The 27,719-nt window shown below is 48.6% G+C and overlaps 1 protein-coding gene across 2 annotated transcripts in view; it reads right to left on the reverse strand.

Moving 5' to 3' along the window:
• Window positions 1–3,799: 3,799 nt before the first annotated feature.
• Window positions 3,800–27,719, reverse strand: part of Sema5b (semaphorin 5B) — a 44,526-nt gene continuing 20,606 nt past the window's right edge. Inside the window, exons 4-21 of one of the 2 annotated variants that reach the window (XM_042668675.1) lie at window positions 20,924–20,986; window positions 20,566–20,664; window positions 19,654–19,867; window positions 18,710–18,995; window positions 18,107–18,242; window positions 16,546–16,753; window positions 16,196–16,403; window positions 9,380–9,497; window positions 9,058–9,239; window positions 7,896–8,039; window positions 7,510–7,657; window positions 7,158–7,383; window positions 6,752–6,970; window positions 6,205–6,375; window positions 5,956–6,105; window positions 5,572–5,616; window positions 4,957–5,162; window positions 3,800–4,802 (exon numbers count right to left, since the gene is read on the reverse strand). In XM_042668675.1, coding sequence (XP_042524609.1) covers window positions 4,644–4,802; window positions 4,957–5,162; window positions 5,572–5,616; window positions 5,956–6,105; window positions 6,205–6,375; window positions 6,752–6,970; window positions 7,158–7,383; window positions 7,510–7,657; window positions 7,896–8,039; window positions 9,058–9,239; window positions 9,380–9,497; window positions 16,196–16,403; window positions 16,546–16,753; window positions 18,107–18,242; window positions 18,710–18,995; window positions 19,654–19,867; window positions 20,566–20,664; window positions 20,924–20,986 — 2,982 coding nt within the window. In that variant the 3' untranslated portion in view covers window positions 3,800–4,643. Of the gene's footprint in view, window positions 4,803–4,956; window positions 5,163–5,571; window positions 5,617–5,955; window positions 6,106–6,204; window positions 6,376–6,751; window positions 6,971–7,157; window positions 7,658–7,895; window positions 8,040–9,057; window positions 9,240–9,379; window positions 9,498–16,195; window positions 16,404–16,545; window positions 16,754–18,106; window positions 18,243–18,709; window positions 18,996–19,653; window positions 19,868–20,565; window positions 20,665–20,923; window positions 20,987–27,719 lie in introns of both variants that reach the window. The other variant, XM_042668674.1, reaches the window with a different exon arrangement.

Consider the following 27,719-nt stretch of genomic DNA (forward strand, 5'->3'; position numbering starts at 1 on the left):
GATTCTCAGTGCTTCATTAGAAACAAAGCTTTGTGCTAATAGTGTTGCCTGCATGCTTAAGTAGGCTAAGCTATGATATTCAGTAAGATACATCATACATGGAGAAGCAACTTGACATATAGAGCTGTAGGCATGTTCCCTTATCTACCCCAGCTGCCCCAAGAAATGGAGACTTGAGGTTAGGAATCAAAAATGGGAGATTCATATAATGACAATGTCATATAATGGCAATGACAGAAAGAATTTACAGTCACCATAAAGGAATGATAAACATTTGAAAAGATTGTAATGTTTACCAGGACTTGAACATTATATGTGCACATGTATAAAAAACCACATGGCACCCCATAATTTACACACTTTGTACATATCAATAAAATAAATTTTAAACATAAGAGGCTCAAGGCAGGTACCAGAAGTTCATACTTGTAGGTAAACCTAGCTGCTTTGGAGGCTGAGTTTGGGTCAATTGCGGTTCAGGGCCAAGCCTGGGCAGAAAAGTTCACAGGACCCCTTTCTCAACTCACAGCTAGGTATACTGGTGTGCCTCTGTCATCCCAAACTACATAGAGGCTGAAATTGGGAAAATTACAGTTCCAGACCAACCAGGGCTGAAGAGTACTCGAGACTCCATCTCCACAAAAAACAAAACAACAACTACAAAAAAACCTGGATGTCCACCTGTGAATCCAGCAACTACAAGAAACCTAAAATTGGCAGGTAGTAGTCCAGGTGCTCTCCTAGAGGGAGATGAGATCCTAGCCTAAGCATAACCAGTGAAAAGGGACTGGAGGTGTGTCTCTGCAGTAGAACTCCTGCCTAGCAAATAGCAAGCACAAAGACTGAGTTCCAATTTCCCAGGACTGTGAGAAAAAAAAAGAAACTGTTTTGCTGTATACATTATGTGTATATACATACATATATAACTGTTTACTGTATATTATATACTATTTGATTTTTAGTCTCAGGTGTGCATTTTAAATACTCGGCATTTTCTCATATGTCCCCTACACCCTAAAAGCTTAAATACAGTTATGTTCACTTAAGGATTAGCAGAATACAAATTGAACAGAAGTTATGAACCAATGTTCTAGGAAGGCGATGCTCAAGGCTGAAACTGTTGTTATGCAGGACTTGGGAGCTACCTGGTTACATTTAGGAGACCTGTGAGCCATGAGCCAACTCCTAGGTGCCTAGATCTCTGTGTCTGTGCTTTATTTCACATAAAAAAGAAAACATCTAGATAAATCATGCAACAAACCCCAAAAGGGTTAGCTGAAACTTACACCTAGGTTTTCTAGTCCCCAACTTTTGCACATCTGGTTTCTCCAATTTCTGATTCTTTGTGAAATCTTTTTGTACAGGAGGTTTAACCCAATATCCATCCACCACAGGACTGTTGTTATTTCATCTCTTTATGTCTTCAAGAACAAGTGGTTCTGTTTGTAGGCTGCACATCTACAGACTCAACCAACCAAGGATAGAGAATATTTTAGGGAAAATTATATCTCTCCTGAACATGTAGAGACTTTTTCCCTTGTCATTATTCCCTTAACAATGCAGAACAACAACACTATTCCCAAAGCATCCACAATGCATGAAGTATTTTAGGTTATCTAGAGATTGTTTAAAGCAAACAAGAGGATATGCCTAACTTACATGCAAAAAACTCCCTTCATTTTATATAAGGGACTTTAAAATCCAGCCTGTGGAATTCACAAGGTGGGGTGGGGAATTGGTCCTGAACCAATTCCTCAAGAATACTGAGGCACAGTGGCACTCTGACTTGGGATTATAGCTACATCCTAGTTTTATTGAAAACAGTGACAGAGCTTTTTGTTTTCTATTCCCTTTGCTTTGGGGGTGATTTTGAGATAAAGCAAAGAAATATCTTCACCCTGCATCCTGGTCTCTGCCTTATAATCATGGTAATATTATAATGCATGGTAAGACTATAAGATATTTGACTTCCTCTATCTTCTAAATTCTTTGCAATGAATATGTATAATTTTAAAAAATAAGAAAGCACAGCCAGGAGCCAGTGGCTTATGCCTTTAATCTTAGCTACTCAGGAGGCTGAGGTCTGAGGACTGTAGTTTAAAGCCAACCCTGGCAGGAAAAATTCATGAGACTCTAAAGTCAAATCAACCAGCAAAAAACTGGAAGTAGAGCTGTGGTTCAAGTGGTAGTGCACCAGCTCTAAGTGAAAAAAACTGAAGAAAAATGCTTAGGCCTTGAGTTCAAGCCTCAGTACTGCTACACACAGGCACACACACTCCCACACATCCCTACACACATTATTTAAGTACAAAAAAGTCCAAGAAGGCCTGGAGCTTCCATTCCCACATGTTGTCTACCCTCACTAAGCCATCTGCACGGAGGAAGCCTCCTCCCTTTCCATACATACTCTCTGACGCACCATACCCTCCTTGTCAGGAGAGCAGTTTTAGGGTCCTCAGCTCTGGGCTAGAGCTAGTCAACAGTCCTCACCATGCCTGCTCCTGTGTGTGCAGTGTGGCACCTTCTGTGCATTCTGAATGTTGTACCTCCAAAGCCACACATTTTTTATAAAAAGAGAAGTGTCAGGGGAGGTGTTGAGAAACCAAGGATTTCATTCTGGTAATACCATTACCTGGGATTCCCCACGACCACTTGCCTTAGACCTGTCCACTCCTTCCACTTAGACATAACCAATGATCTTCAAGAGGTTGAGGCAGATACCCTGTGTGTCCTGGAACACTCTTGAACTTCATTGGCTCCATGAGGCTCAAGGGAATCTGAGACTCCAGGATTTAAAACGCCTCACTGGCCTCCATGAGCTCTAGACTTGAGGAGCTGATGGGAACCAATCAGGAATCCCACACTACAAATATTCACATTTGAGCTCTGATTGGACTCTACCTTGGCCTAGGGACACTGACATTTTAGTTGTCTCAAGTGCCAAGATTCCAGGCCGGTTCTGTTCCTCCTTCTCCTCCTCCCTTCCATGCATCTTCAGGTTTCAATTACTTCTTCCACTCCTCAAGATCCTCTTCTTCCTCTACCACTCAGATCATACAGGCCTTATAGCCTAACTACAATTAAACTCTGCTGGGAATCTTACAAAAATTGATCCGCCCAATTATATTAGGAAATTGCTCTCTCAGTTTAACATGTCCATCAATCTTGTCTAAAATGGCAGCATTGATTTCATGGGCTGAAGCTTTGAGGTTATTTTTATTTAATTCAGCAGAAACCACATTAGGCCTCCCCCACCTCACACGTTCACTCATTTTTCAATCTGGGTTTTATTAAACAGCATCCAAAATATCTCATAAATTACTCTCATCAATACTCTTCTGCTACATTCTTCCGTCTTCACCCTAAAGTTGTTGCCAAGACCCACTGCTCTGGAAACAGGTACAAATCTCTCCTGTTGTGTTGCTGTTGGTATATCTTGGGTCTCCACTTACAAATCTGTTTATCCCCAACTTTTCTGAAAAGGGACTAGGGCAAAATGTGTATACATGCATATAAACCCACACATGGGATGAAATCCTCTATTAAAGTCAGACTCAACTTGGATCATTTCCTCCACCTTGAGAAACCATCTGTTACCCCAGGGTATTGCTCAGATGGACTACATTGTGCCAAGAGGGGCCCACACACATATGCACCAAGACAGTTACATTCGGAGACTGGATATCATCTTTAATTAATAATGCCACAGCTTAACATCCTTTCTGTTGCTGCAGCAGATGGTGTGTGTGTGTGTGTGTGTGTGTGTGTGTGTGTGTGTGTGTGTGTGTGTGTGTGTTTGTGTCTTCCTGAATAGATGAGGGGCCAGCAAAAACTCCCAGTCAGGTCTCAGCCAACAACTCTGGTGAGCAGCAACTGGAATAGAGTCTCCATTGAGAAATGGAGGCCAGACTCTGCCTCCTAGGGTCTTAGCCTTCCTTCCTCTTGGGTTACCTTTCAAGCATTTGGAGCATGAGGCTAATGTTTGTTCCAGGCCAGATTAAAGGGCTTCTTGGCAAAGATGAGTCTTATCTCCAGTTCCCAATTCTCATTTCCTCTGACCAGAGGAAAATCCTTGGGTGACATACAGATTACTAGGAAGAGGTGGACAATCTGGACCCGCATTGGTCCCCTGTGCCACATGGCTCAGCACCACAATGGTCCATCCCTGGGCAGAGGTCCAGAGTTACTGAGCCGTTTATTTAGTTCCATCAGAGACGAGCTGGATCCATCTCAGGCCTTTCTTGGGGTCAGCCAGAGGGGGGGATTTGGCTGATGATGCCCCTGGAAGTCATTTCCAACCTCAATCTAAGAGGCTGCCCTCCTGCCAACTCTATTCTCCAATTCTTCACAGGCCCAGAAAGTCCACAGCTCAGATGTGGCAGGGGAGGGTGAGCCTGATGGTGGGTCACAACGAGGCCATGAGAGACCTGGGCTGAGCTGGGTCCACAGCCATATGCCAGCCTGAAGTCAGTCCTCTCCCCCATGGTCACCAACAGCCAGAGCTCTCTGACGCTGATGGGATCTCCACAGGCCAGGCAACAAGTTTTTGGCCCAGTACAGAGGGAGAAAACCAAAGTGACTGTCCGATCTCCACTGCTCTGTGCCTTGGAAAGGCAAGGAGCCCAAGTCCCAGGATGGTAGGATCAGCTGTTGGGGAAGCACCGCTGTCCAGGTGAGGCCTCGGACCGAAAGCTGGGCTTGTTCAGCGGGCTGGGGTAGTAGGTGGTCGTGTATACATTGGTCTGCTGCAGTGGGTAGAAGTTGGCTCTGTCATCAGGAATCAGGTTATTCTTATTCAGGGTCTGTTTGAGGAAGAAGGAACCAGAGAGAAAGGAATGAAGGGAGAGATAGGAAAGGGGGTTAAGCCTAGCCAGCTTGTGAAGGAACATTCCAGATGCCATTCCATTATGCCACGACTCTTCACCCTGCTCTGTGCTAATGTAAGAGGATTCCCACCTTGAACTCCATGGGTGTGTACTTCTCATTCTTAGGGGTGCCTCCGCCCTTATAGTGCAGATGGTTGGGGGTGGCAGGATGGACAATGGTGGACTCCTGGGACTGGCGCTGGCAGTGATGGCAAGACAGGTACACTGCCAAGGTCAGGAGTCCAGAGCCGAGGAAGCAGGAGACGCCTGTGGCCACCAGGTGGATAAGATTGAACCCTGGAAGACAACAGATGTCTGGTAACAAAGAGCCACTGTGAAGAAGGTAGGTTCTCGACTGCCTCCTTGGGAACACAGACAGCAAGAGGAGAGTCTGGGACATGAAGAAAAGACAGGGCTCTGGGCCAGCCAAAAGAAACAGGGAAGGCAGGCAGTCTGTCACAAAGGCCTCTCTCACAGGACAGCCTGTGGCTTGAGTCAGAGGTAGCAATCTTAGATACAGACTGCTGATGGCTTAGCTGGAGGACGTGGATAGAATTGCCAAGATCTCCTTGCACACAGCCCAAAGCAGGTGAAGACCCCTACCTCCCACCAAGGTTTGGCTGCCTGAAGCTAAGTGAGAAGAATCCAGACATGGGAGTGGGTGGAGAAACGGTAGAAGGACAGTCTCAGGAGTGGCTCTTTTTACCTGCACAGCTGGTGGCCTCTTCCATGCTGGAGGCAGGCAGGATGACTGCAGGAAGACAAGTGGATTGAGTGTTAGGATAGCATGGAGAGGGAACAGCTCTCTGCTGGGCTGCTGTGGGTCAAGCAGTGAGTTGCATGTGGGTCTGGGGCCTTTCCTCTTCTATGTCTACTGGCAGACCCTCTTTTATGAGGGGCCCTTCCTCCATGAAGAACAGCCCTTTCATGAGGTAGGGCCCCAAAGTCCTAAGTGTGTGCCAGGGATAAAGGTGTGGCTTTTGTCTGTCATTCTGCACTAGGACCCTAGCCCCAGGGACACAAGTTTCCAGAAGGGAAGGATACTAAAGGCAGAGCACATTGGTGAGCAGCTACTAACATAAGAACCTACCTGGAATCTCACTGTATGGGCAGGGGCGGCTCTGGCTGCTGTTGCCAGCACAGGCCCCGGGTCCTGGGACCAGCTCTTCACAGTGCCGGCTCCGGCTTTGGGTTCCATCCTCAGTGCAGACACCCCACTCAGACCACGGTGACCAGCCTTCTGTGGGTGGGAGGTGGAATGAGGTGGAGTGCCTCAGGCTCTCTCCTAGGGACCAGAGGCTCCACGATGCTCCCCGGCCCTAATGGACGCACTCAGTACCTGGGCAGGCCTGTGTGGCACATAATGCTTCCTCCGTGTGCAGCCCCAGACAGATGTCCTCACCTGGGGAGGGCGCCGGGCTGGTGCAGGAACGAGTGCGTTGATAGTGGCCCCCACCGCAGGAGGCTGAGCACTGGGACCACGCGGTCCAGCAGGACCAAGCACCCCGCACTGCAAGTGGATGGCATGAGGAGGGCCCCCATCTCCACTCAACAGACCACAAGAAGGGAGGGTCCCCAGGGGAAGCCAGGGAAATACAGGCAGCAACTGAGACCAGGAGGGAGAGGAACTGAGAAACCAAATTCTTTCTTTAACCCACTAGGGGAAAGAAAACAGTGAGGCAGGCTTAAGAAATGGCCACCAGAGTAGCCACGTCCTCCACGGTCAGGGTAAGGAACTGCTCTGGCCAGCCAGGCTCTGGTGGCTCACGCCTGTAATCCTGACTACTGGGGAGGCCAAGATTTGAGGATGGAGGCTCTCAAGGCAGTGCGGGCAGGGAGGGGAGGTCCTGGGGCCAGGCCTGTGCGCCCCTGGGGCACAGGGTTACCTGGGCAGGCCTGGGGGTTGCAGTCCTGGTAGTCAGCGGCATCGCCCACACAGGGCAAACCCCCGTTTCGGGGCTCGGGGTTGGTGCACGTTCTCTTGCGGACGCGGAAGCCCAGTTCGCAGTCCCGGGAGCAGGCCGACCAGGGACCCCAGGCGGCCCAGCCTCCGCTCAGCGTGTGCGGGGAGGTGTTCCCGCTGCGCAGGAGATCCTCCACCAGACCTGGGGAGGTGGGCGGGAGCGGTGGAGCTCAGCGATGGGTGGGTGGGGGGCCCAGGAGGCCCATCCCGCCCCGGGTGGGGGTCTCACCTGGGGATCCCGCGCCACCCCTCACCCCCTCCCTCGCTTCCCACCCGCGCCCCCAGGCCCGCAGCGCAGGCAGTCAGGGAGGGAGGGTCCTGCGCGGTACCATCGGTGTCGCAGGCTCCGGAGCCATCGGGCGGGCAGGTTCGGGTCTCGGTCCTCCTCTTTCCAAACTGCAGGCCGTGGGGGTCGGGCAGGGGCGCGCGGCAGGTGAAGCGGAAGCGCTGCTCCTGCCGCGCGCCGCCCCGCGTCACGTTCACCGGCAGCCACGGGGTCCAGGGCGTGTTGCGCCGCACCTCGGGGCAGCCCTCGGGGTTGCACGTCTTGAACTCCTTGGGGGGGGGGTGTGGGGTGGGGGTGTCAGAGCCCCAGAGCCTGCAGACCTGCCCCTGCCCGCGGGGGAGGTCTCCACACTCCCCCACCCCCACGACCCCCCTCCCCCCTCCCGGGACCCTCACCACGCCGCAGCCCGGGCACGAGTTGCCATTCTCACACGCCCGACGCCGCGATTGCACGCCACCCCCACAGTTGCTGCTGCATTTGCTCCAGGAACCCCACGTGGCCCAGAAGATGGGCACGGGGCAAGGCGTGTTCTCATTGCAGAACCTGGGGGGGGGGGGGAAGGGCAGGAGCGTCACTCTAGGGAGGGGTAGATCCCTGGGGGGGGGGGGCGGTCACAGGGTCAGCTGGTCCAGCAAGGACAAGTCACCTGGGTCACCCTGAGAATTCACTTCGAGGAGGTTCTGGAAGTCTGGGACCCCCCCCCCCCCACCGCACCACACACACACGCACACACGCACGCTCGCACGCACGCTCGCACACGCACAGCCACGCGCTAGCTCACCGCTCCTCCCTGCTCTTGCCCACGCAGATGCGGCCCCCGTGGCGGGGCACAGGGTTACTGCAGCTTCGCTGGCGGACCTGGAAGCCAATCCCACAGGATGTACTGCACTGTGCCCACGATGACCACGAGGTCCACGCCCCATTCCTGGTGGGGTGGGAGGGGACGGAGACACAGATGCCCCTCTGAGCCCTAGCTCCTTAGATCTGGTCTGCATCTGGGCAGATGGCTTTTTGTATTGTTTTCAGGAAGGAGCAGATAGTGACAGAAAAGAGCAGCTCCTAACCAGGTCATCATCTCAACCATACTTGGGATTCATCCGTTTGTTCATTCATGCCTCGAATCTGTACTGAGAGCCTCTTCCATACATCAGGCTGTGTCCAGGGCAAAGAACACACTCTTTAGATGAGGAGGGTCTGGGCACCTTGCCAACTTGCCACCTGTCTTTTCCCTCTTTTTCATTAGCCAGTACTTAACATGCAACCTTGAACTGGCACGTGCAAATGCTACTCTCTCTTGTCCACTTTGTCTCAAGGGATCAGAATTGGGCTCTATAACTTACTAGAATACTTATCTTTAAGACAAATGACTGCATTCCTACCCCTTGAGGTGGTTGTGAGCGTTACATTAGGGAACATATATGACATCAAAGATGCTTTAAAAGTATGGGTTGGTTGCTATGACCATTGAGCAGTATGCAACATTCTGCACACCTACCTCCTTTCATCTCAATCACTCTCTGGTCGGTATTATAATCCACACTTAGAGAAATGCAGAATGGGTAGGTGCTGGCCAAGGTCATGCTTGTAGGCCAAGGTCATGCTTGTAGGACCGCCACCATCCCATGCTGAACCTCAAGTCTGGACAACCAGGCTGATTGTAGCTAGTCATTGGAAGAGATTACCATGCCTGCTTAACCTTTCTTCTTTGCATCAGTGCATTGCATCCATGGCCTGTGAGGCAGAAACTTCTCTCCCCCTTGTGTGAAAACTCTCCTAGAGTACATGTTTCCTGCCTTAGACATCAGTCACTTGTCTAGTCCCCAGCACTTCCCAGGGGCAGTTTTCTATTCCTCAATTTAAACACCTGGGTGGGGATGCCCTATTTCTCCAATTCTCCCTCTACACCCTAGAAACACACCCATCCAAGCCCTGTCCTCACCTACCTGGAGCAGTTGGCGATGTGGATGGCTGGCCCCAGGCACTCCAGGCCCCCACAGCGGGGCCGGGGAGAGTCACAGGATCGGGCTCGGCATAGACAAGAGCCTGAGTTGTCTCCATCTAAGTGCTCACATGGTTGCCATGATGACCATGGGCCAAAGCCTCCATCCTGAGTCACATTCCGAACCTGCAGGCCCACATACAGGGAAAGGCCTCTGTCATATGGGGCAGGGACGGGGTAGAAAGAGACCCAGAGGGCGACTTGGGGAATTATACTAGGATTGAAGGGAAGGGCTGAAGAGGAAAGGGACATGAAGGGTTTCTCACAGGACAGGCTGTGATGTTCTGGGTCCAGAGGCTCATGTTGGTACTGTCCTCAAGCGTGCTGCAACGCTGCTGCTTCCCATCCCAGCCGCAGTATGGGTCTCGTGCCTCTAGGCATGTCCTGCCAAGATGGAGGTCCTGAGACTTAACCAAGCCCATTGGCTTACCAGTCTCAGCTTCATCTCAACAACATACCTGAACATACCCCTCCAGGTACCCCTTCCCATCCAGTTGCCCCCCCCATAACATGCTGTGTGTCCAGTATCATTTTAAGCACTTTACAAGCATGAATTAATGAATGTAGCATCCAGTGAAGTGTGTGCATCATCATCTCCAGATTTATAGAGGAAACCAAAGAGCTACCAAGGTCTATAAACCCTCCAGAAACTGTAACTTAACCAAGAGACTGACCTGCTTTCCCCGAGAATGAGCACTTCACAGTCCTTATACAGGGCCACAGGAAATATGGGCCACAGAAAAATTCAAAGAGCTCCTGATTGTCAGATTCTCTGATTACAGATGGAGAACACCTTAAAAGTGGTTCTCAGCTTGGTGCTGGTGGCTCATGCCTGTAATCCTAGTACTCAGGAGGCTGAGATCTGACAATCATGGTCTGAAGCCAGCCCAGGCTGAAAAGTCTATGAGACTCTTACCTCCAGTTACACACACACACACACACACACACACACACACACACACACACACACACACACACACACACACACACACACAGAAGTGGAACACAGTGGTAGAGCACTAGCCTTGATCACAAAAGTTTAGGGACAGTGCCTAGACCTAAAGACCTGTGACTGACACCAAAAAATGGGGGAGGGGGGAGAATTCTTGACTTTGGCTCACATGAGAATCACCAGAAAAGCCTTTAAATATCCTTATACCTGAGCCCACCTGGACAAGAATGGTAGGGTGATTTTTAAAACTCTGGGTGATTCAAAAGGGAGCCAAGGTGAGAGTCACTGGTATTTGTAACGCAGGATTTTTATTGTATAAAGGAGAGGAGAGACTAGTTTTCCTCTGAGATCACACAAACTGTACTAGGTAGAGCTGGGGCCAGACCTAAACTTCTCTCACCATCTGCCTTACAGCTGGAGTCATATCTAACTTCACATCCTAAGTGAATGTGGGCTCATCCTGAAAAACCCAGGTCAGATGCGAGGCTTGGGTACAGTGCAAGGTACACAGTGCGAGCTGTTCAGTAGGAAAAAAAAGCAGAGTCCAGTGCCTTGGTAGCATATGAATAAGCTCAGCTGCCAGAAGAAGGTCACATCCCAGGTCCCCCGTTTCCTGATCTCACAGTTGGTTTCTCTATAGTGGCCAACAAAAGATAATGGTTCACACATCAATGCATGCCCCAGACGCCCTCACTTCTCATGTTCCAGGATTCCTTTCTTCCTTCACTTTTTTGATTTAATCATATAATGTGTCCTTTACATTTTGAAATAAGAAATATTAATTTCCCCTAGCAGGACTTTAAGACAGACTATTGTGGGGATTATGGAGTTAAGATTGGCTGTCCCTTGTTAAATAAAGAAGGGTATCCAACCTGGAGATGGAACAAGGGACATTCCAACCCCTAGAGAAACCACTGCCCATCCCACAGGATGCCTGATCTCTTTACTCCTTCCTTCAGCTTTCCCCTCCGTGACCTGATCTCCTGGACAGGATATAGAAAGCAAGGGGGCAGGTGTGAAAATACACCTGAGAAGGTAATCTGGATTGAAAAGAAGGTAGGGGTGACCATTAGGAGAGTCCATGTCATTAAGTAACCATGCTGAGGGATTTTCCCCTGGCCAAAGGGGCCTAAGATGCTGGCAGATATGGGGATAGAGACAAGAGCCCCAGGTTTAGCTTTGCATGGCTCCAGGATGGATGCTGTCTTTTCTCTTGAGACTTCAAGATAGTCTCCTGTCAGATGAGTTCTTTATTTTCAGTATGCTCAACAGGTTATGGGCCCTAGAGATAAAAGAATTTCAGTGAGAAGCCTTATGATGTCTTGAAGGGGCTGAAGAAAATAATATTGTCCTCTGTTCTAGGCTAACTCATGATCTTTTTTCCTCTACCTCTTGCTCCACCACCCATCCCTTGTTGCTTTTAGTTTGTGTTTCAGATAGGGTCTCTCATTGAACTAACTTTGCCAAGGCTGGCCTCAAACCATAATCCTCCTGCCTCTGCCTCCTGCTGGGCACCACATATGAGGCATGGAACCACCATTGAAGGCTTCTTTTTGAGGTAGAATCTAGCTAAGTTTTCCCCTCCCCTGATGCTAGCCTGGAATAGTGATCCTCCTATGTCTGCCTTTTGAGTGGCTGGGATTGAAGGCATGTGCCACTGAGTAGCTTAGACCAATGATCTTATATAAGTGAAGTGATGCTTGGCACCCTTAGTGAAACTCAATAACAACACTCTGGTCTACCAAGGGATCCAAAACACCTGTTGCTGTTTCTACATTACTCACTCAAAGGACAATCTGCGTGAGCCATACAATGAAAGTGTGCTTCCATTTTCCTCCGGGGTTAATAGTTTGATCCAATGGTGTTTCAACAGCAGAAGCTATCAAAGCAGACATCATGGGGCTCAATATAATCCATGTGCACAGAAGTTCCAGCCAGCATGGCTTTGAGATTCTGCTGAACAGCAGATGTTTAGACCAAGAAGACTGCTATGATATTCAACTGAGCAGAAATCAAAGCCCATACCTGAGTTTATTTCTCCCTACCCTCCAAAAAGGGACATCAAACTTAAGAGGCAACTGATAGGGTTATTGATAAACACAGTAAATTCACTAGGCAAGAAAGAATTAGCCATGACTTCTAATGGATAATAATAAGAGATACGACTACCTACCAAAAACAAGTACCAGCCAGTAAATAGTTAAGGACAGAAAATTTGCCTCTGCTTCTTTTTTTTTTTTTTTTTTTTTTTGGTCCAGTCACGGGGCCTGAACTCTGGGCCTGGGCGCTGTCCCTCAGCTCTTCAGCTCAAGGCTAGTGCTCTACCACTTGAGCCACATCGCCACTTCCGGCTTTTTTTCTTTTTGCTTATGTGGTGCTGAGGAATCGAACCCAGGGCCTCAGGCATGCAAGGCAAGCACTCTACCACTGAGCCACCTTCCCAGCCCCTTGCTTCTGCTTCTATAAGACTAAAGCAGAAAAAAAAAAAGATTCTGGAGGAAGCCAGGGTGCTTTGTGCTACTTACTCCTCAGGGCCTAACTAGTTCTAGAGAAGTTGTTCCCAGTCTTCACTGCAAATCTGGGCACCTTTCAAAACTCTTAAGCTAACAGAACAAACAGCTTACCTACCTCTGGGCCTTTGGGGACTAGAAGAGGCGCAGACACTAGAACTTGTAAACAGTACCCCACCCTCATGCTCCGTGACTCCAGTGATGAGCCACAGTTGGGAACTGCTGTTCCAGGGCCACTTTTGTCAGGAACCCGAGCCAAGTGACAAAATGCCTTGTTTTTCCAATCAGTGAGAGAATAGGAAAAGAAGCAAGGAAGAGTGGAGGCTGGCCCCAGCCTCCCCTTTAAGGCCCTCTCATTCTCTCCAGTGTCGTTTAAGCCCCAAAGAAGGAAGAGGAGATCGGATTCTCCTGCCCTGCTGCTCCTGCCCCTGTCTCTGCCCCTCTCAGCCCGAGGTGCCTTTGAGACGCACTATAGTGCCTATGCTTTCTTGCTGTTACCAACTAAAGGGGATCACTGTTATCCTGGTTCAAGTGGATCACCCCCTCATCTGCCAAAAGGTGCTTCAAAGATAACAGAACAGGGGAACACACTTAAGAAAATGAAAGCTCCAGGCTGAAGAGAGTTACAGTTTGCTTTTGACTATAGAAGCTGGAGTTCTTTTCATAAAAGGAGCCATCCGGACAAGAATAAATCACCATTTTTTTTTAACTGTATTGTCTCAAGCAGCCATTACAAAAGTGAACAGGTTTATCCCATGGGCTTGCAGGTGGAATGGAGATGGATGGTAGAGATGTGAGCAGACAGATTCCAGCTCCCTGCAGTGACCACCTCACCATAGGAGCTATCCAGTACGGAAAGGCCATCCTGGTGCTTGAGAGCAAATGGTGATTACTTAACCCTGAGGAAGTACCAAGGGCTTGACTGAGAGGAGATGCTAAATGAGCATGGACCTTTCTGCTCTTTCAGGACAAGCAAGAGGACCTGTGAATGAGCTGATGTTCAGGACACCCTCTGAACGACAGGGCAGAAGGCCTGCTGGACAGATAAATGAGATGATTCATGCACTGAGCAACTGCTTCATGGAACCCAACAATGGTTCGTTCTCTTGGCTGTTCCTCATGTGTGCCCTGCTTGTCTTTGGCCAGACCAGAGTCTTGGCTGTGCCCTGTAATGCTGAGATTTGCCTGAGTGGAAGAAGACAGCTGGAAGTAACTCCCTGATCAGAAGAGGAAGCCTAATGGCTGCTCTCTGCTCACCCACCCTCCTCCTCATGCCAGCTTTGGCGAGGATGAAGACATATGCATGAAATGTCTCTCTCAGGACACAATAATACCCCGTGGCACACATCTCACAATAGTACAAATTCTTATATATTATGATTGGCAGTTAGCTTTCAGACACCTGGAATGAATGCTGGCTGCACATACCTGCTTGTGTCATTTTATTAACCTTGTAATAATGTGACTTTGCATTTTTATAAATTTTAGATCCACCTGGCAAGGATTTCATTATCCATTCCAAGCTCCTATCCCAAACTCATGAAACAAGAAAGGACAAAAGTGTCAGAATACAACCAACTTCCTGACACCTTACTCCATGGTAGGTGTGCACTGGACACAATACCAACCTCCTTGTCCCCTCTGCAGAACTGTGTTGGGAGTCAGCTGCCCACATCAAGACTGCTAGCCACTGTCCAACCGGTCATAGTAAAACACCATTCCATGCAGCCTGAGACTTCATCCACTGCTTCACAAGCACTTTTGCACCCACAGCCACAGAATTAAAGTCAAATTCTTCTCTTAGCTTTCTTAGCTGGCCTTCCATCTATTTTCCAAGCCCATTCCCTATGCCATGCCAACTATGATGGTGCACACCTGTAATTCCAGCAGTGAGGAGACTGAGGTAAGAGGATTGCAAGATTGAGGCCAGCCTGGGCTCCATAGCAAGACCTTGTCACGAAAAATAAAAATAGAAATATCCAGCCATTCCCCAGACCTCTTCTTTACTAACCTCCTTCTGAGCCAAATAATTAGTCAACTGAAAGATTGGTCCTGTGCGGCAGACCACTTTGTACTTTGAGCTGGGTAAGACTCCCTGGTGGGGTATAAATAATCTTGGGCCACTGGGTTTGCCTTTAAGGATTTATGACATCTTTGAGAACAAGGCATATGTGAAATGTTTAATAACAACACAAATGTTAAAGAAGAACACAAGAGATGAGGGAAAAGCTGTCAGCAGCCACTAGCCCCATGATTCATTGCCAGGCAGTGCTATCTGCATTCAACATCACAGATCCTGAGACTCCACAGAACCCAGGAGGCTGGGCTGCTCCTAAATGTGATTGGAGATTTAAAAAAAAAAAAAAAAAGGAATAAAGACACTAGCTACTGCTTATGATTTGCTAGACTAGGCATGTCACAAATACCATCCTCAGTCCTTACAAACTCTGCCTAAATTCAACATCATTTGTTCCACCAATTTCCCCCTATTTTTCTGTTAAGAGAACTGAAGCTCAAAAAGGTTAATATGCTCAAGATAATACAGCTAGGGGGATGATGGAATGGAGATGGATCCCAAGGTATGCTTACTTCCAGTACATGAATCCTTCCCACTATACATATTGGTCTCTCTCCACATGGTAGCTACAGGTTACCAGACATCCAAGCTCTGTGGCTGGTTCATCTTGCCTCCTTTTACATCAACAACCCTGCAAAAGTGCCCTGAACATAGTAGGGCTTTGTAAATATTGTTTCATTGGCAGAACCATGAGTCCAGGCTGATGGATGTTTAAGTGTCTGCCCTTTGCCCTGCCCTGCCTCGGCTGCCGTACTACCTCCATGCAGCCTCCATCCAGCCCTCCTCCCTGCCCAGCTCCCAGCACACTGGCTAAAGAACAACCCTTGGCAGAGTGGGTAACATTTGTCTCTCAGATCTCTCAGACAGATGGCACAGCCAGGAGTCTCTGTGGCAAAGACTGCAGAAGTCTGTGTGGCTGTGACTGTGCCAGCTTTTGATGATCATGAGGACAGGATGCAGCCTGGGCAACCTCAAGGGCTAGGAATCTGGAATACAGCTTTGCTTCCCCTGCCCCCTAAATACTGGTGTCACTGGTGCCAAACTGGTGACTCCATTTGACCGTGTGGTATGGATTCTTTATCTCAGAAGCAATGTGAAGCCAGTGCACTTCCTCCACGTGGCTTTGCCACCCAGATTTCTTTGCCTCTAAAAAGAGACAAAAGTTTAGAGCTGACTCAAAGCACACCTGGGCAACAAGGGCTTGCTGTGTCAAAGACAAGGACTTCTCCCTAACGCAGGGAGCAGAGTCAATCAAATAAGCTAGAAACGGCTGACAGGCGTGAACCACGGGATTGCCACCACCACGATGCCCCCCAACCGGGGCCGTGGAAAGTGCTGCAGGTTAAGACATTCGGCGAGGAGGAACCCACGTTTCCGAGAGGTTAAGTGACTTGTCCAAAGGCATGCAACTGCAGGCTGTGCAGGGATACCACCCCGGATGGCCCTGACTCCAAAGCTGCGTCACACCTCCAGGTGTGACTGGCAGGACGCACCTGCCAATCACGGGCGGGCCACGCCCTCGGTGCCGGCCCGGGTGGCTTACCCCTGGCTGCGGTAGGCGGCGCACCTCTCCAGCGGGACGCGCAGGACGCCGTCGCTGAGCCCCACGAAGAGCGCACGCGCGCTGTGCAGGATGCGCAGGCTGCGCAGGGGCTCGCGGCGCGCGGGCGGCAGCACGTGCAGCTCCTCCAGGTAGCAGCCGCGGAGGTGGCGGCTGGCGGTGGACAGCGCCTTTAGGATAGTGCCGGATTCTAGGGGTGGGGTGGTGGAGTGGCGGGGAAGGGGGAGCACACAGAAGGTGGTCTTGAACCCGTGGAACCTCGAAGCCCCGCTCTGCCCCACCCGGCAATCGCCTCCCCACCTGCAGCCCAGGGCGGGCCGGGGCGGGCTCACCCGTGCCGATGTAGAGCACGTGGTAGAGCGTGTCCTTGGCCTGCACCAGGTCCACCACCAGGTGTGAGAAGCGCACGCTGTCCTGCGTGACGCACGGCTCGGGGGTCACCGGCTGCACGGCCTCGCTCATCAGGAACAGGCGCTGCGCATCCTGCAGACTGCGCTCCGTCAGGTTCTCGTTGGGGCCGGTCTCGGGCAGGGTGCCGCACTGCCGCGGGCGGGTGGGGGGAGCGGGTCACCCAGCGCCTCCCGTGTGCCCACTTCCACCACGCCGCATCTGCTGCCCTCCCCTCCCACCCGCTGGCCTGGATGGGGTGGGGGGATGCCAATTCTCCAACACCCTCTCCCCCCTACCCCCAACATCCCTGCCTGGTCCCCTGAAGCCTTTCCCTGGGAAAGGATGGCCCTTCTTTGGAAGTGGGACATACAGGAGGAACATGGGGAACAGAGATCTGCCAAGGCTGGGAAAGAAGCAGCAGAAGAGAAGAGGTCTGGACTATCTCCAGTTGAGGATGAACAGTGCCTGTAATCAGTCAATCCTTCTCTCCCTCCCTCCTTTCTTCCCTGCCTCTCCCTCTGCCTTTTCTTCCTTCCTTCCTTCCTTCCTTCCTTCCTTCCTTCCTTCCTTCCTTCCTTCCTTCCTTCCTTCTTCCCCTCTTTCTTTCTTTCTCTTTTTCTTTCTTTGTCTTGTGCTGATACTGGGGCTTGAATTTGGGGTCTCCAGCTTTCACTTGACTTTTTCACTCAATGTTGGCACTCATCACTTGAGCCATACCTCCAATTCCACCTGGTTAACTGGAGATAAGAGTCTGGTGGACATTCCTGCCCAGGCGGGCTTTGAAGCTCAACCCTCAGATCTCAGCCTCCCGAGTAGCTAGGATTATAGGCATGAGCCTATAATCACCTTGGACTAATCTCTATTTTCTCTCTCCTGTATCTCTACCACTTCAAAGTTTTTATGTCTCCTAATCCAAAACTGTAAGGCAATCAACCACTTTTTATTGTGCACCTAGGACATTCTAAGCATATCAATCTTCGTACATATGTATGCAATATTATCTGTTTGGTATTTCCTTATCTGTTCCAGATAAGGAAAAAGAGACTCAAGGAGATTGGGTGACCTGCCACATTCGCACAAAGTCAGGCTAGATGTATATCAGGATTGCTGGACTGCAAAGCCTTTCACAGCTCCAGACTACTAGTGCACCCAGAGACCTTCTAGGCATTCATGCCCATGCTGGACACACTGTGAGGAAACCTTGGCTAAAACTCCTAAATTCTGGCCAGAACTTGCTTATGTACTGCTCCCCTGGTTCCCTAAACTTCATAGAACTGAGGTTCAAACTCTCCACCCTTCTAGAGATAGCTCAGAGCTGGTGGACTAGCTCTCTCACCCAGTATCCCCTCTCACTCATACTCTGAGAGATTATCACACTCTCAAGGACCCAGAAATTAGGCCTGAGAGCAGCAGGCTAGGCCTGATATTCATCTGTGTTGAGCAGTGGGGGATCCGTTTGTGGCTGGTAATGAGGGATGAGGGACAGAGGAAGAGAAGCTATACCTGGAAATTGGGGATGGGGTTGGCGATGGGGAGCCAGGTGGCCCTGGGATTCTCCTGGTAACGAAATGGGCCGTTGAAAGCCTGGGAGATGGCACTGAGGTTGAAGGCGCAGACAGCTGAAGCAGCAATGCTATTTCTGAAAGGTAAAAGGTGGTGGTGGGTGTCTGCTCTCCCTGGGGTTCGACTCCTTCCTCTGACACCCGCTAACAGGCCTACCCTTCAATGTAAGATCTCCAGGAAGGAGATCCCCAGCCTGTGTTTTCCAGGGCAGTCAAGTGGGATGAGGTGGCAGGTTTGCCAGAACAGCCTGCTGGCTTCATTCAAGAGTCATGAAGTACTGAGTTGGGACAGGACTACAGAGAATCCCCGAGCCTCTCAGAGGTGCTGCTGTGGGCCTCTTCCAGGGCCACTACCCCTTCATGCAAGGCACACTGCTTCCCATTAATAGAATCATAACCCATTCCAGAATTGTAAGCCCCCCAGTACAGGAGGCATAGCAATGCAGATATGAAGAAACAAGGGCTCACCAGGCTGCAAAGTCAAGCTAGCAGAAGCTCTGCCATGGCAGGAAAGGGCAAGGAATGACAGAGGGCCTGGACTCACACGTTGGTGGTAAAGACACCATAGATGAGGTCCTGCTCAGGCAGGTGGAAGGCACTCTGCAGCTCATTGTAGTAGAAAGGGACCTCGCCGGGGCGGGAGCAGTTGAGTCGAGCCTTCATGAAAGTGGTCCATGTGTCCTCCAGCAGGAAGCGGCCTCCCACATCATTCTTGCACACGCGGGCCACCCGAGAGTACACAGTGCGCCCACAGTCATGCTCCACCGCATTCTCCCGCAGGAAGAAGTATGCAAACAGCCCGATGTCATAGGCTGCCACAAAGTTTGGCTCTTGAGATGGAGATGCAGAAGGGGAGCAAGGTGTGTGTCAGGCCAGCAGGGAAGAAAAAAGGACAGTCAGGAGGATTTGACTCATTCAGTTCTCAAATGTACATCCTACCGCCCCCAACTTGGCAGCCCAGGGGCTTTAATCTTGTTCCCGCCTCCACTACTAAGTGCAGCAATAATAATTCATACATACCCATTACTCACTATGTACCAGATGTAATCATAAGTCTTGAACCCCCACTTAATTCTCACTACAATGTATGAGATATGCGCTAGGACTGACACCACATTACAGATGAGAACATCACAGCCCAGAGAGATTTAAGTGCTTACTCAAGGCCACAGAACTAGTTAGTGATGAGTAGGGGATTCTCCAAAGGGGGAGGGAGGGAGAGGCAGAGCATAATTTCTTTCCCCTAACCACTTTTTCTAACCAATCTCTATCTCATTTCCCCCAAATATCCTGTCCTTCATATGTCCTGGACATCTGTAATTTCATCTGGGGCCCACCCAACATGCTCCGGTCTTTCAACAGACATCTGCCCTACCTTGGCCTCTTTCGTGACTAAACAAGCCTGAGCCCCATATATACATGGAGCAGGAATGAACACTGGCGGGGGTCAGAAGGAGGGGAGAACCATCTCGGGCTGTGCCAACTTACCATTGAGCCACTTGGAGTTATACTGGGCAGTGCGGAGTGGTGGCCCACTGCCCAGGCTACGATAGATGGCAGGGTCCCGACCTGAGAAGTCGATGACCGTAGCTGCATAAAGCTCCCCTTGGGAGGAGATGACAGCTGTGGAGTTGTGTCTCGGGTCGTAGGGACAGCGAGCCACACCATTGATCTTCTCGATGGTCCGGCTGAGGTTCCCCACCTGTGCATGATGGGAGAAGGGAATGCTTTTCCATGCCTTTTTCACCCCAGAGTTGTTTCCTCCTTCCCCCCGCCCCCAGAATCCTCCCCACTGCCCACACACAAAGGGAATTGCCATCATGGAGGAGGAAGTCCTGTACCAACAGATGGACCCTCAAAGCAGACTAATAAAATATAGAGGGCCCCCAAACTCAAATTCCAGATGGAAAATAGTGTTGTTGTTGTTTTTTAAAAAAATAAGTATGCCTCAAATATTTCATGGACACACTTATATTAAGATACCATTTATTGGCTGGACACTGGCGGCTCATGCTTATACTCCTACTCAGAAGGCTCAGATCTGAGGATCAGGGTTTGAAGCCAGCCCAGGAAGGAAAATCTGTGACTCTTATCCCTAATTAACCAGCAAAAAACCAGAAGTGGTAGTATAGCTTAGAGTAAAGTGCCAACCTTGGCCAAAAAAGTCAACCAGGAGCGTGAGACCCCTAGTTGAAGCCCCAGTACCAACACACACACACAAACACACACACACACACACACACACAAACACACACACACACACAGATACCATTAATTGTTCACCTGGAATTCAGAGCTAACTGGTCATACTTTTTGTTTTTGTTTTTTCGGTCCCACTCCAACAGGCAAGAGACCTCCTCTTATGTCCTCTCTAGCTTACCTGCCTTTTTGCCCACTCACCTGTCTGCTGGAGCACACTGGGGAAAAGGCATTGGTGCCACACATAAACACCTTCCGGCCGGCGACAATCAACACTCGCACATAGTTCTGACACTCTTCCTGAGGAGGAAGAAAAGAGGAGGCGGGGAAAGAACAGAGAAAGAAAGAGAGAGGGAGACTCTGCAGGTAAAGTGCTGGAGTCTTTCCCCTACAACTCCATGCTAATGTCCTACAACACCCCTTTGCGGATCTGTGGTGGGGGTGTCTCTGTTCCTCCCTCATCTAGGCCATGCCACTGGGGTAGGTGACCTCACACTCCCCTATCCCACAAACCTAGTGCGAGCTGCAACAGGGCCCCCAGGACAGCAAGGACACATACCTCAGTCTTCCCTTTGCTCTGGCACGAGCGACGCGTGTCCTCATTGGAGGCCCACTCTGTGGCCTGTGGGAGAAACATAGACATCACATTGCTTTTTCCTGACACTCCCCTCTAAGACAGGACGTGGTTGGCTTCTGGAGTGGATGGGATGCTGAGAGGTAGTAGCAGAAGACTGCGGAGTGTGGTTTCTGCTTACTACATCAGAGGACCAGGAAGGCCTGCCAGATGCCCTCACCCCAGAGACTTTTAACAAGAAGATGCTCTTTCAGTCCAGTGCTTTGGCATCTCTGCTTGGGGCCAGAGGCCCAGAGTGCCCACTCTTATAAGCTCCATCATCCCACACAGCTGCCTTAAGAGAGCTGCAGGTGGCCAAGAAAGTCCTTTTATACTACCCCAGATTCTTTGGTGGGGGCCAGGAAATGTGTTGACATTAAAGTCAGGTGTCCTTCATATGAGTGCCCAGTGGGGAAGAGTGTCTCTAAAGGTTATATTTTTTAAAACCTTAGAAATAGGAGATTTAGGCCAGGTGCCAGTGGTTCATGACTGTGATCATAGTTATGTGGGAGTCTGAGACCAAGATGATTGTGGTTGGAGACCAGCATGGTCAGAAAACTGCACAAGACCCCATCTCAATCCATAGTGGTATGTGTCTGTCATTCCAAGGTAGGTGGGAGGATGAGATTGGGAGGATCAGGGTTCTAGGCCAGCCTAGGCAGAAAAGTCCTGGACAGTCCATCTCCATAGATGGACTAGATGCAATGGTGCTGGCCTGTGAACCCCATGACAATGGGTAGACTCAAGTAGGCAGATGCTCAGGTGTATACCTGTTCAGGAAGTGAGACCTTATCCTAAAATAATCAGTAAAAACACACTAGCATGGCCTAGCTAGTGTGAGGCCCTGAGTTCAAACCTAATTACTGCCACAAAAGAAAAAATGAAACGAATTTGGGAAATTTAATTTTCCCACTACAACCTTGCCAAGTATTGTTTCTCTCCTCTTCTTAATCTCTGAAGAAACTAGGCTTGAGTGGTCATCATGCAGATGGTTCATGGGAGAGCCAGGGCAATGGCTACATGATTTTATTCTTCACTCTGCTGCCCCGGGGGGTGAGGACTTCCCTTTCCTCAATAACTTCCCTTCCCATGGCATCTCTGCTTCCCCTGAAGCGTCTGAGGCTGTCAGTATAGTTTTGGGGATGCAACTTGTCTGTGCCCAGGACATTAGGAGATGACTGTTTGCCATCCAGGTTCCCTGTCCCTTCAGTCTATTCTCTCTTTACCTTCTGAGTAGCTCTGAAGAGAAGCAATGTCTTATCTAAGCAATGTCAACAGCCCTGCTGTGGCTCATTCTGTATGTCTGGGTCACATACATAACTATGAGTCTTTAACCTGTTCTGGAGACAAAGCCTGGAGCAAGCAGTTCTCCCAGCCACACCTGTTTTGAATTTCTAACAAAGCTGCTCCCAGCTGTGCAGATGCTGCCAGCATAGGGTAGAGGGAAGCTGGCCCCTGCTATCTCTGGGTTCAGGAGCTGCAGAATAGCTTTGGTCAAACCTCCCTTGAGTGGACTAGGTTCGTCCTGCCCTGCTAGCTTGGCACTCAAGACCCTGCTTCTCAGCCTTAGAGAAAGGAAGATCAGGTTTCCTCTGATTGGAAATGACTCAGAACAGCTCAGAAATGGGACTAGGAAGATATCTCAGTGGTAGAGTGCTTGCCTTGCATGCAGGAGGCCCTGAGCTCGATTCCTTAGCACCACATAAGCAGGAAAAGCTAGAAGTAGTGCTGTAGCTCAAGTGGTAGAGCGCTAGCCTTGAGCTGAATAGCTGAAAGACAGTGCCAAGGCCCAGAGTTCAGGCTCCACGACTGACAAAAAAAGAAAAAAGAAAAAGGAAAAAGAAAAGAAAAGAACTGCTCAGAAATGACTGAATACTGTCATACCCATGAGAGGGAATCTATTAAGAATCCTCATAACCTCTGGGGGCAACAAAGAGCAATGACTCTGTCCTTTCTCACCCCTTGGCCTCCTTGGGATCCCTGAGCACAGGGACACATTGAAGGGCAGCTGTTCCTGAAGGGACAGGAATCCCATGGGAGCAGCATGTTGCACACTAAGAAAGTCACATTGAGTGCAACAATAAGACTGGCATAGTGCCAGGGACCAGAGACAAGTTCTTTCTTTAATTCTTGAAACAGCCAGTAAAACATACAGCCTTCTTCTCTGTTTAAAGATGAGGAATCAGCAGAACACCACTGGCTCACCCCTATAAGCATAGCTACTTAGAAGGCTGAGATCTGAGGATTATGGTTCAAAGATATATGGCAGGAAAGTCCATGAGACTCTTATCTCCAATTAACCCCCCCCCCCAAAAGCCAGATGTGAAGCTGTGGCTCAAGTGCTGGAGTGGTAGCCTTGAGCTAAAAAGCTAACAAACAGCACCTAGGCCTTGAGTTGAAGACCCAGGACTGGCGCGCGCACACACACACACACACACACACACACACACACACTAATAATAGAAGATAAAGTTTATTGCTGGGCACCAGTGTCTCTTGCCTCTAATCCCATCTACTCAGGTAGCTGAGATATGAGGATCTCGGTTCTAAGCTAGCCCAAGCAGGTTATTTTAATTGGCTAGACCAGTTAATTGGTTATCTCCAATTAACCACCAAAAAGCCAGAAGTAGAGATGTAGCTCAAGTGGTAGAGTGCCAACCATGAGCAAAAAAAAGCTCAGGGACAGGCCCTAAACCTGAGTTCAAGCCCCAGGACTGGTACTACACACACACACACACACACACACACACACACACACACACACACACACACACACACACACACACACACACGCACGCATGCATACATGCATGCATGCATACACACATGAATGAATACATAAAGTTAAGGAATCTAAGCCCAGAGAGACTAAGCAATTGCCCAGGGTTACTCACCTAATAAACAACAACCCTAGAGGCAAACCCAGACCACTAACAAGAGCGCTGAACAGCTCTTTCTGCAGCATCTTGCAGCCTGTCACAGTGAACAGATTCCCTGAACAACAATTAACACCATATGGCCCCCCAAAGAGTATGGGTGTTTGTAATGATAACAGCACAGAATGGGCTTTTGGGAGTCATTTTATTTGAAAACTTATTTTTGTCATGGTAATGATGCACAGAGTTTTTTCAAAATATATGAAAAAACAAAACCAAAAAAGCTAGAAACCTATTCTTTTTATAACCTAACCCCTTTCCTTTGGACAACGACTTCCACCTCTTTTAGCTGTTTTTCAGTTTCCTTTTAATCCAATGTCCCAAAACTAGGCGCCCATCTCAGACCTCATCTGAGTCCTTATCAGAGAGATGAAGATTTTCCCCATGTGCTGCTCTTCATTGAACAAGTCTAAAGAACACTCACGTCTCCCTTTTTCCTATCCTCCTATTATAATAATCTCATATTTTTAACTAAAGTCAACATCAGTATCTACATGATTGTAAATATGCAAAAATTGTTTACCGCTACAAGCTAGTACCCCAGATTTCACTGAATGTAAGTTACCATCAAGTTGTAATATGAGCCACAAAGAAAGAAAAGATGCTGTCAATTTTTTATCTAAGTTTTTGATGTAAAGTTATTGAAAGTGCTCTTATTTGGACATATTTTTATGACACACAGGTAGTTCTTGTAAATTAACAAGGTAAACAAAATTAAGTATCATTAACCTTCCTTAAATTAAGTGTTCATCTTCTCAGGAACATTTTCCTATTCAGAGCCATCAGTGCCAGCTTTTGTTATTGTCTTTATGTTTGTTTGCTGGTTTATTTAGAATATCTCTTTTTTAATTTCCCAAGTGTCAGACAGGCAGGATTTTTCTTCTTTTTTTCATATTTTTGTGCCAGGTGAGGGGTGTTTGAACTCAGGGCCTGGGCACTGTCCTTGAGCTTCTTTTGCTTCTTTTGCTCAAAGCTAGTGCTCCAGACTTGATCTATAGTTCCATTTCCTTTTTTTAAAAGTAGTTTACTGAAGATAAGAGTCTTACAGACTTGCGGGGGAGGGGGGAGGCTGGGAAGGGAGGTGAAGGGTAAACAAAGGAGGAGGCTGCAATGCTTGGTAAGAAATGTATGCATTTTCCTGCCCATGTAATTGTAACCCCTCTGTACAGTATGTTTTCAAATAAAATAAAATAAAATAAAAAAAAAAAAAGAGTCTTACAGACTTTCCTGCCTAGGCTGGCTTCAAGCAGTAATCCTGAGATCTCAGCCTACTGAGTAGGTAGGTTTACAAGTCTGAGTTACTAGCACCTGGCAGGCAGGATTCTTAGAGTGATCCACTCTAGTCTCTAGGACTTTCTTCCAAGCTACTGATCCCACTCTTCAACTTTGGATACAGGAACTTTGATCTCACCTGAATATTCCCACAGAAGGTGTTCTGACAAACTAGAATTCTTGTTCCTTCTTTATATGACTACATATGACTATAAGGTCAAGGGGTTGCTGTAGTCCACTCAGAACAATAGGATTAACCACTAACATCACACCTGACCCAACCATGACAACTTCAACAGGACCAAAGTTGGATCAATAGTGGCTGGAAGATGTTTCCAATAGTACATTATCTGATTTCAGATTCATTAACATGTGCAAATAAGGCTGGGTGATGGTGACTCATGCCTGTAATCCTAGCTACTTACGAGGCTGAGATATGAGGATCACAGTTCAAAGCCACTGGGCCAGGAAAGTCTGTGAGACTCTTACCTTCAATAAGTTACTCAGAAAAAGCTGGAAGTAGTGCTGTGGCTCCAGTGGTAGAGAGCTAGCCATGAGCACAAAGAGGCTCAGGGACAGTGTTCAGGCCCTGAGTTCAAGTCCCAGGACCAGCAAAAAAAAAAAAAATGTGTAAATGGTCATCCGAGAATCATCAAAATTCATATAATCTTGGGAGATTTCCTTTCTTGGAAAACTTTCTTTTTTTTCTTGTTACTAACAATTGTCTTGCTTTTTTTATTTGTGTGTTTTGTGTGTACCCATCACTGATTCTTTCTGAATGTCATAAAGATCTTACAAATCTATTCAATGTCTAATTATATGCATGAATGATTCAAATTACCTGTTTTCATTTGTGCTCTCATTCCCCAACCTCCATCTTTCTGTGTCAGTGGACCAGATGCTCTCGGGACCTTCTGTTGGCTATTAACTGGGATTTACCTTCTCATTTCCATCTTTCTTGATTTACTGACTAATTTTAGTAGAATACCTTTCTGGTATCTAAGTGAAAATGGTAAATCAATGTGTGTGTGTGTGTGTGTGTGTGTGTGTGTGTGTGACAGAGAGAGAGAAAAAACAGAGAGAGAGAGAGAGAGAATGAGAGAGAGGGGGGTGGGAGTATGCCATAAATTCAGGACCTGGGCATTGTCCCTTAGCTTTTTTTCTCAAGACTGCACTACACTACTTGTGCTACAGCTCCATTTCTGACCTCTTGGTGGTTAACTAGAGATAAAGAGTCTGATAGACTTTACTATCTTGGATGGCTTTGAACCACAATTCTCAGATCTCAGCTTCCTGAGTAGCTAGGATTACAGGTATAAGCCACTGGCTCCCAGATGGATCAATTTTTGATTACATGGCTAATTCTCTCTTTACATCTGATTGTTTTGGTACCGAATTATAGGTTGAAAATAATCTTTACTTAGATTTCCTTAAAATTTTAGTATTTTATGCAAGAAGTAATATCTAACCTATATTATTGCAGTACATTTCACTGAAAAAGTATTGAAAATGTGTTATTCTATAGATGTAGAATTCTATATTCTTTTGGCATTACAATTCTGCACCCAATTTTGTTATTGCAGCACATCTCTAATTGATTCTGTATTAACCCTCACGTGGCCCCTTCCCTGAAACCAGTGGCTTGTTGGATGTCCCTAGCGTTTGAAACACCTCCCAGCAGCCTCTGCTTTATCTGGCCTACAGTTACCCATTCCTACTTTCCATTCTACAGTAATTGGGCCTGGGAGAATGGCACCCAATTGTCATGCCTCAAAATCTGTTTTAGAGGATAGTAGCTAGGTTTTTAGATATTATTATCCCAAATGCATCTTTTGTATCAGTCTCGTAGAAGGAAGGGAGGCAGGACTTGCCCAAGCCTGCAGGCTCTTCATGGGGCTGGATTCCAGGCAGCAGCAGCACAATAGGCTCTGCAGTGGGGCTGTCCAGGGATCCAGGCACCCCAGCCTCTCCATGGACAGGTTTCAAGTTTTCTTCAGGTTGCAGGTCTTCAAAACATTGCTGTTCCTCCATGACTTCCATTTTCATGGGTCCAGAAAGGTGTGAGGTATCCTTAGCAGCAGGGATCTGGGCAGCTGCCAGCATCTTGTTCTGGCATCCTGTGCCTTCACCTGCAAGGCACAGCAGCAGCTCCTTCAGCTCCTCCTTCTTCTCCTTCTTCTCCAGGGACAGCCGGCTGACACACTCGTCTTTCTCCCGATACAGTTTATCCAGGACTTCCATCTGTTCTTTATAGAAAATAATGTTCTTTTCAGTGGCAGTCATGTGTTCTGACAGCTGGCTGCCTCAAAGTTGGAGGTCATCCACTTGTCTCTGATAGTCCACCTTGTCAGGCAGGTCATCGGTGAAGCAGATTTTCAGCTTCTTCTTGGGTGCCAGTGTGCCCTGCTTCCTCTTCCCAAACAGGCTATAGGTCCAGCTGTTAGAGAAGAGGGTCTGGTGCTCCAGCTTTCTCTGGCACTGGACTGCCAGGTTCTTCAAGCATTTCATAGCGGGCCTACTGTTCCTGCAGTTGC

This window comes from Dipodomys spectabilis, unplaced genomic scaffold (assembly GCF_019054845.1).
Source record: "Dipodomys spectabilis isolate Male_0828 unplaced genomic scaffold, ASM1905484v1 ptg000017l, whole genome shotgun sequence".
In the NCBI taxonomy this organism is placed as follows: Eukaryota; Metazoa; Chordata; class Mammalia; order Rodentia; family Heteromyidae; genus Dipodomys; species Dipodomys spectabilis.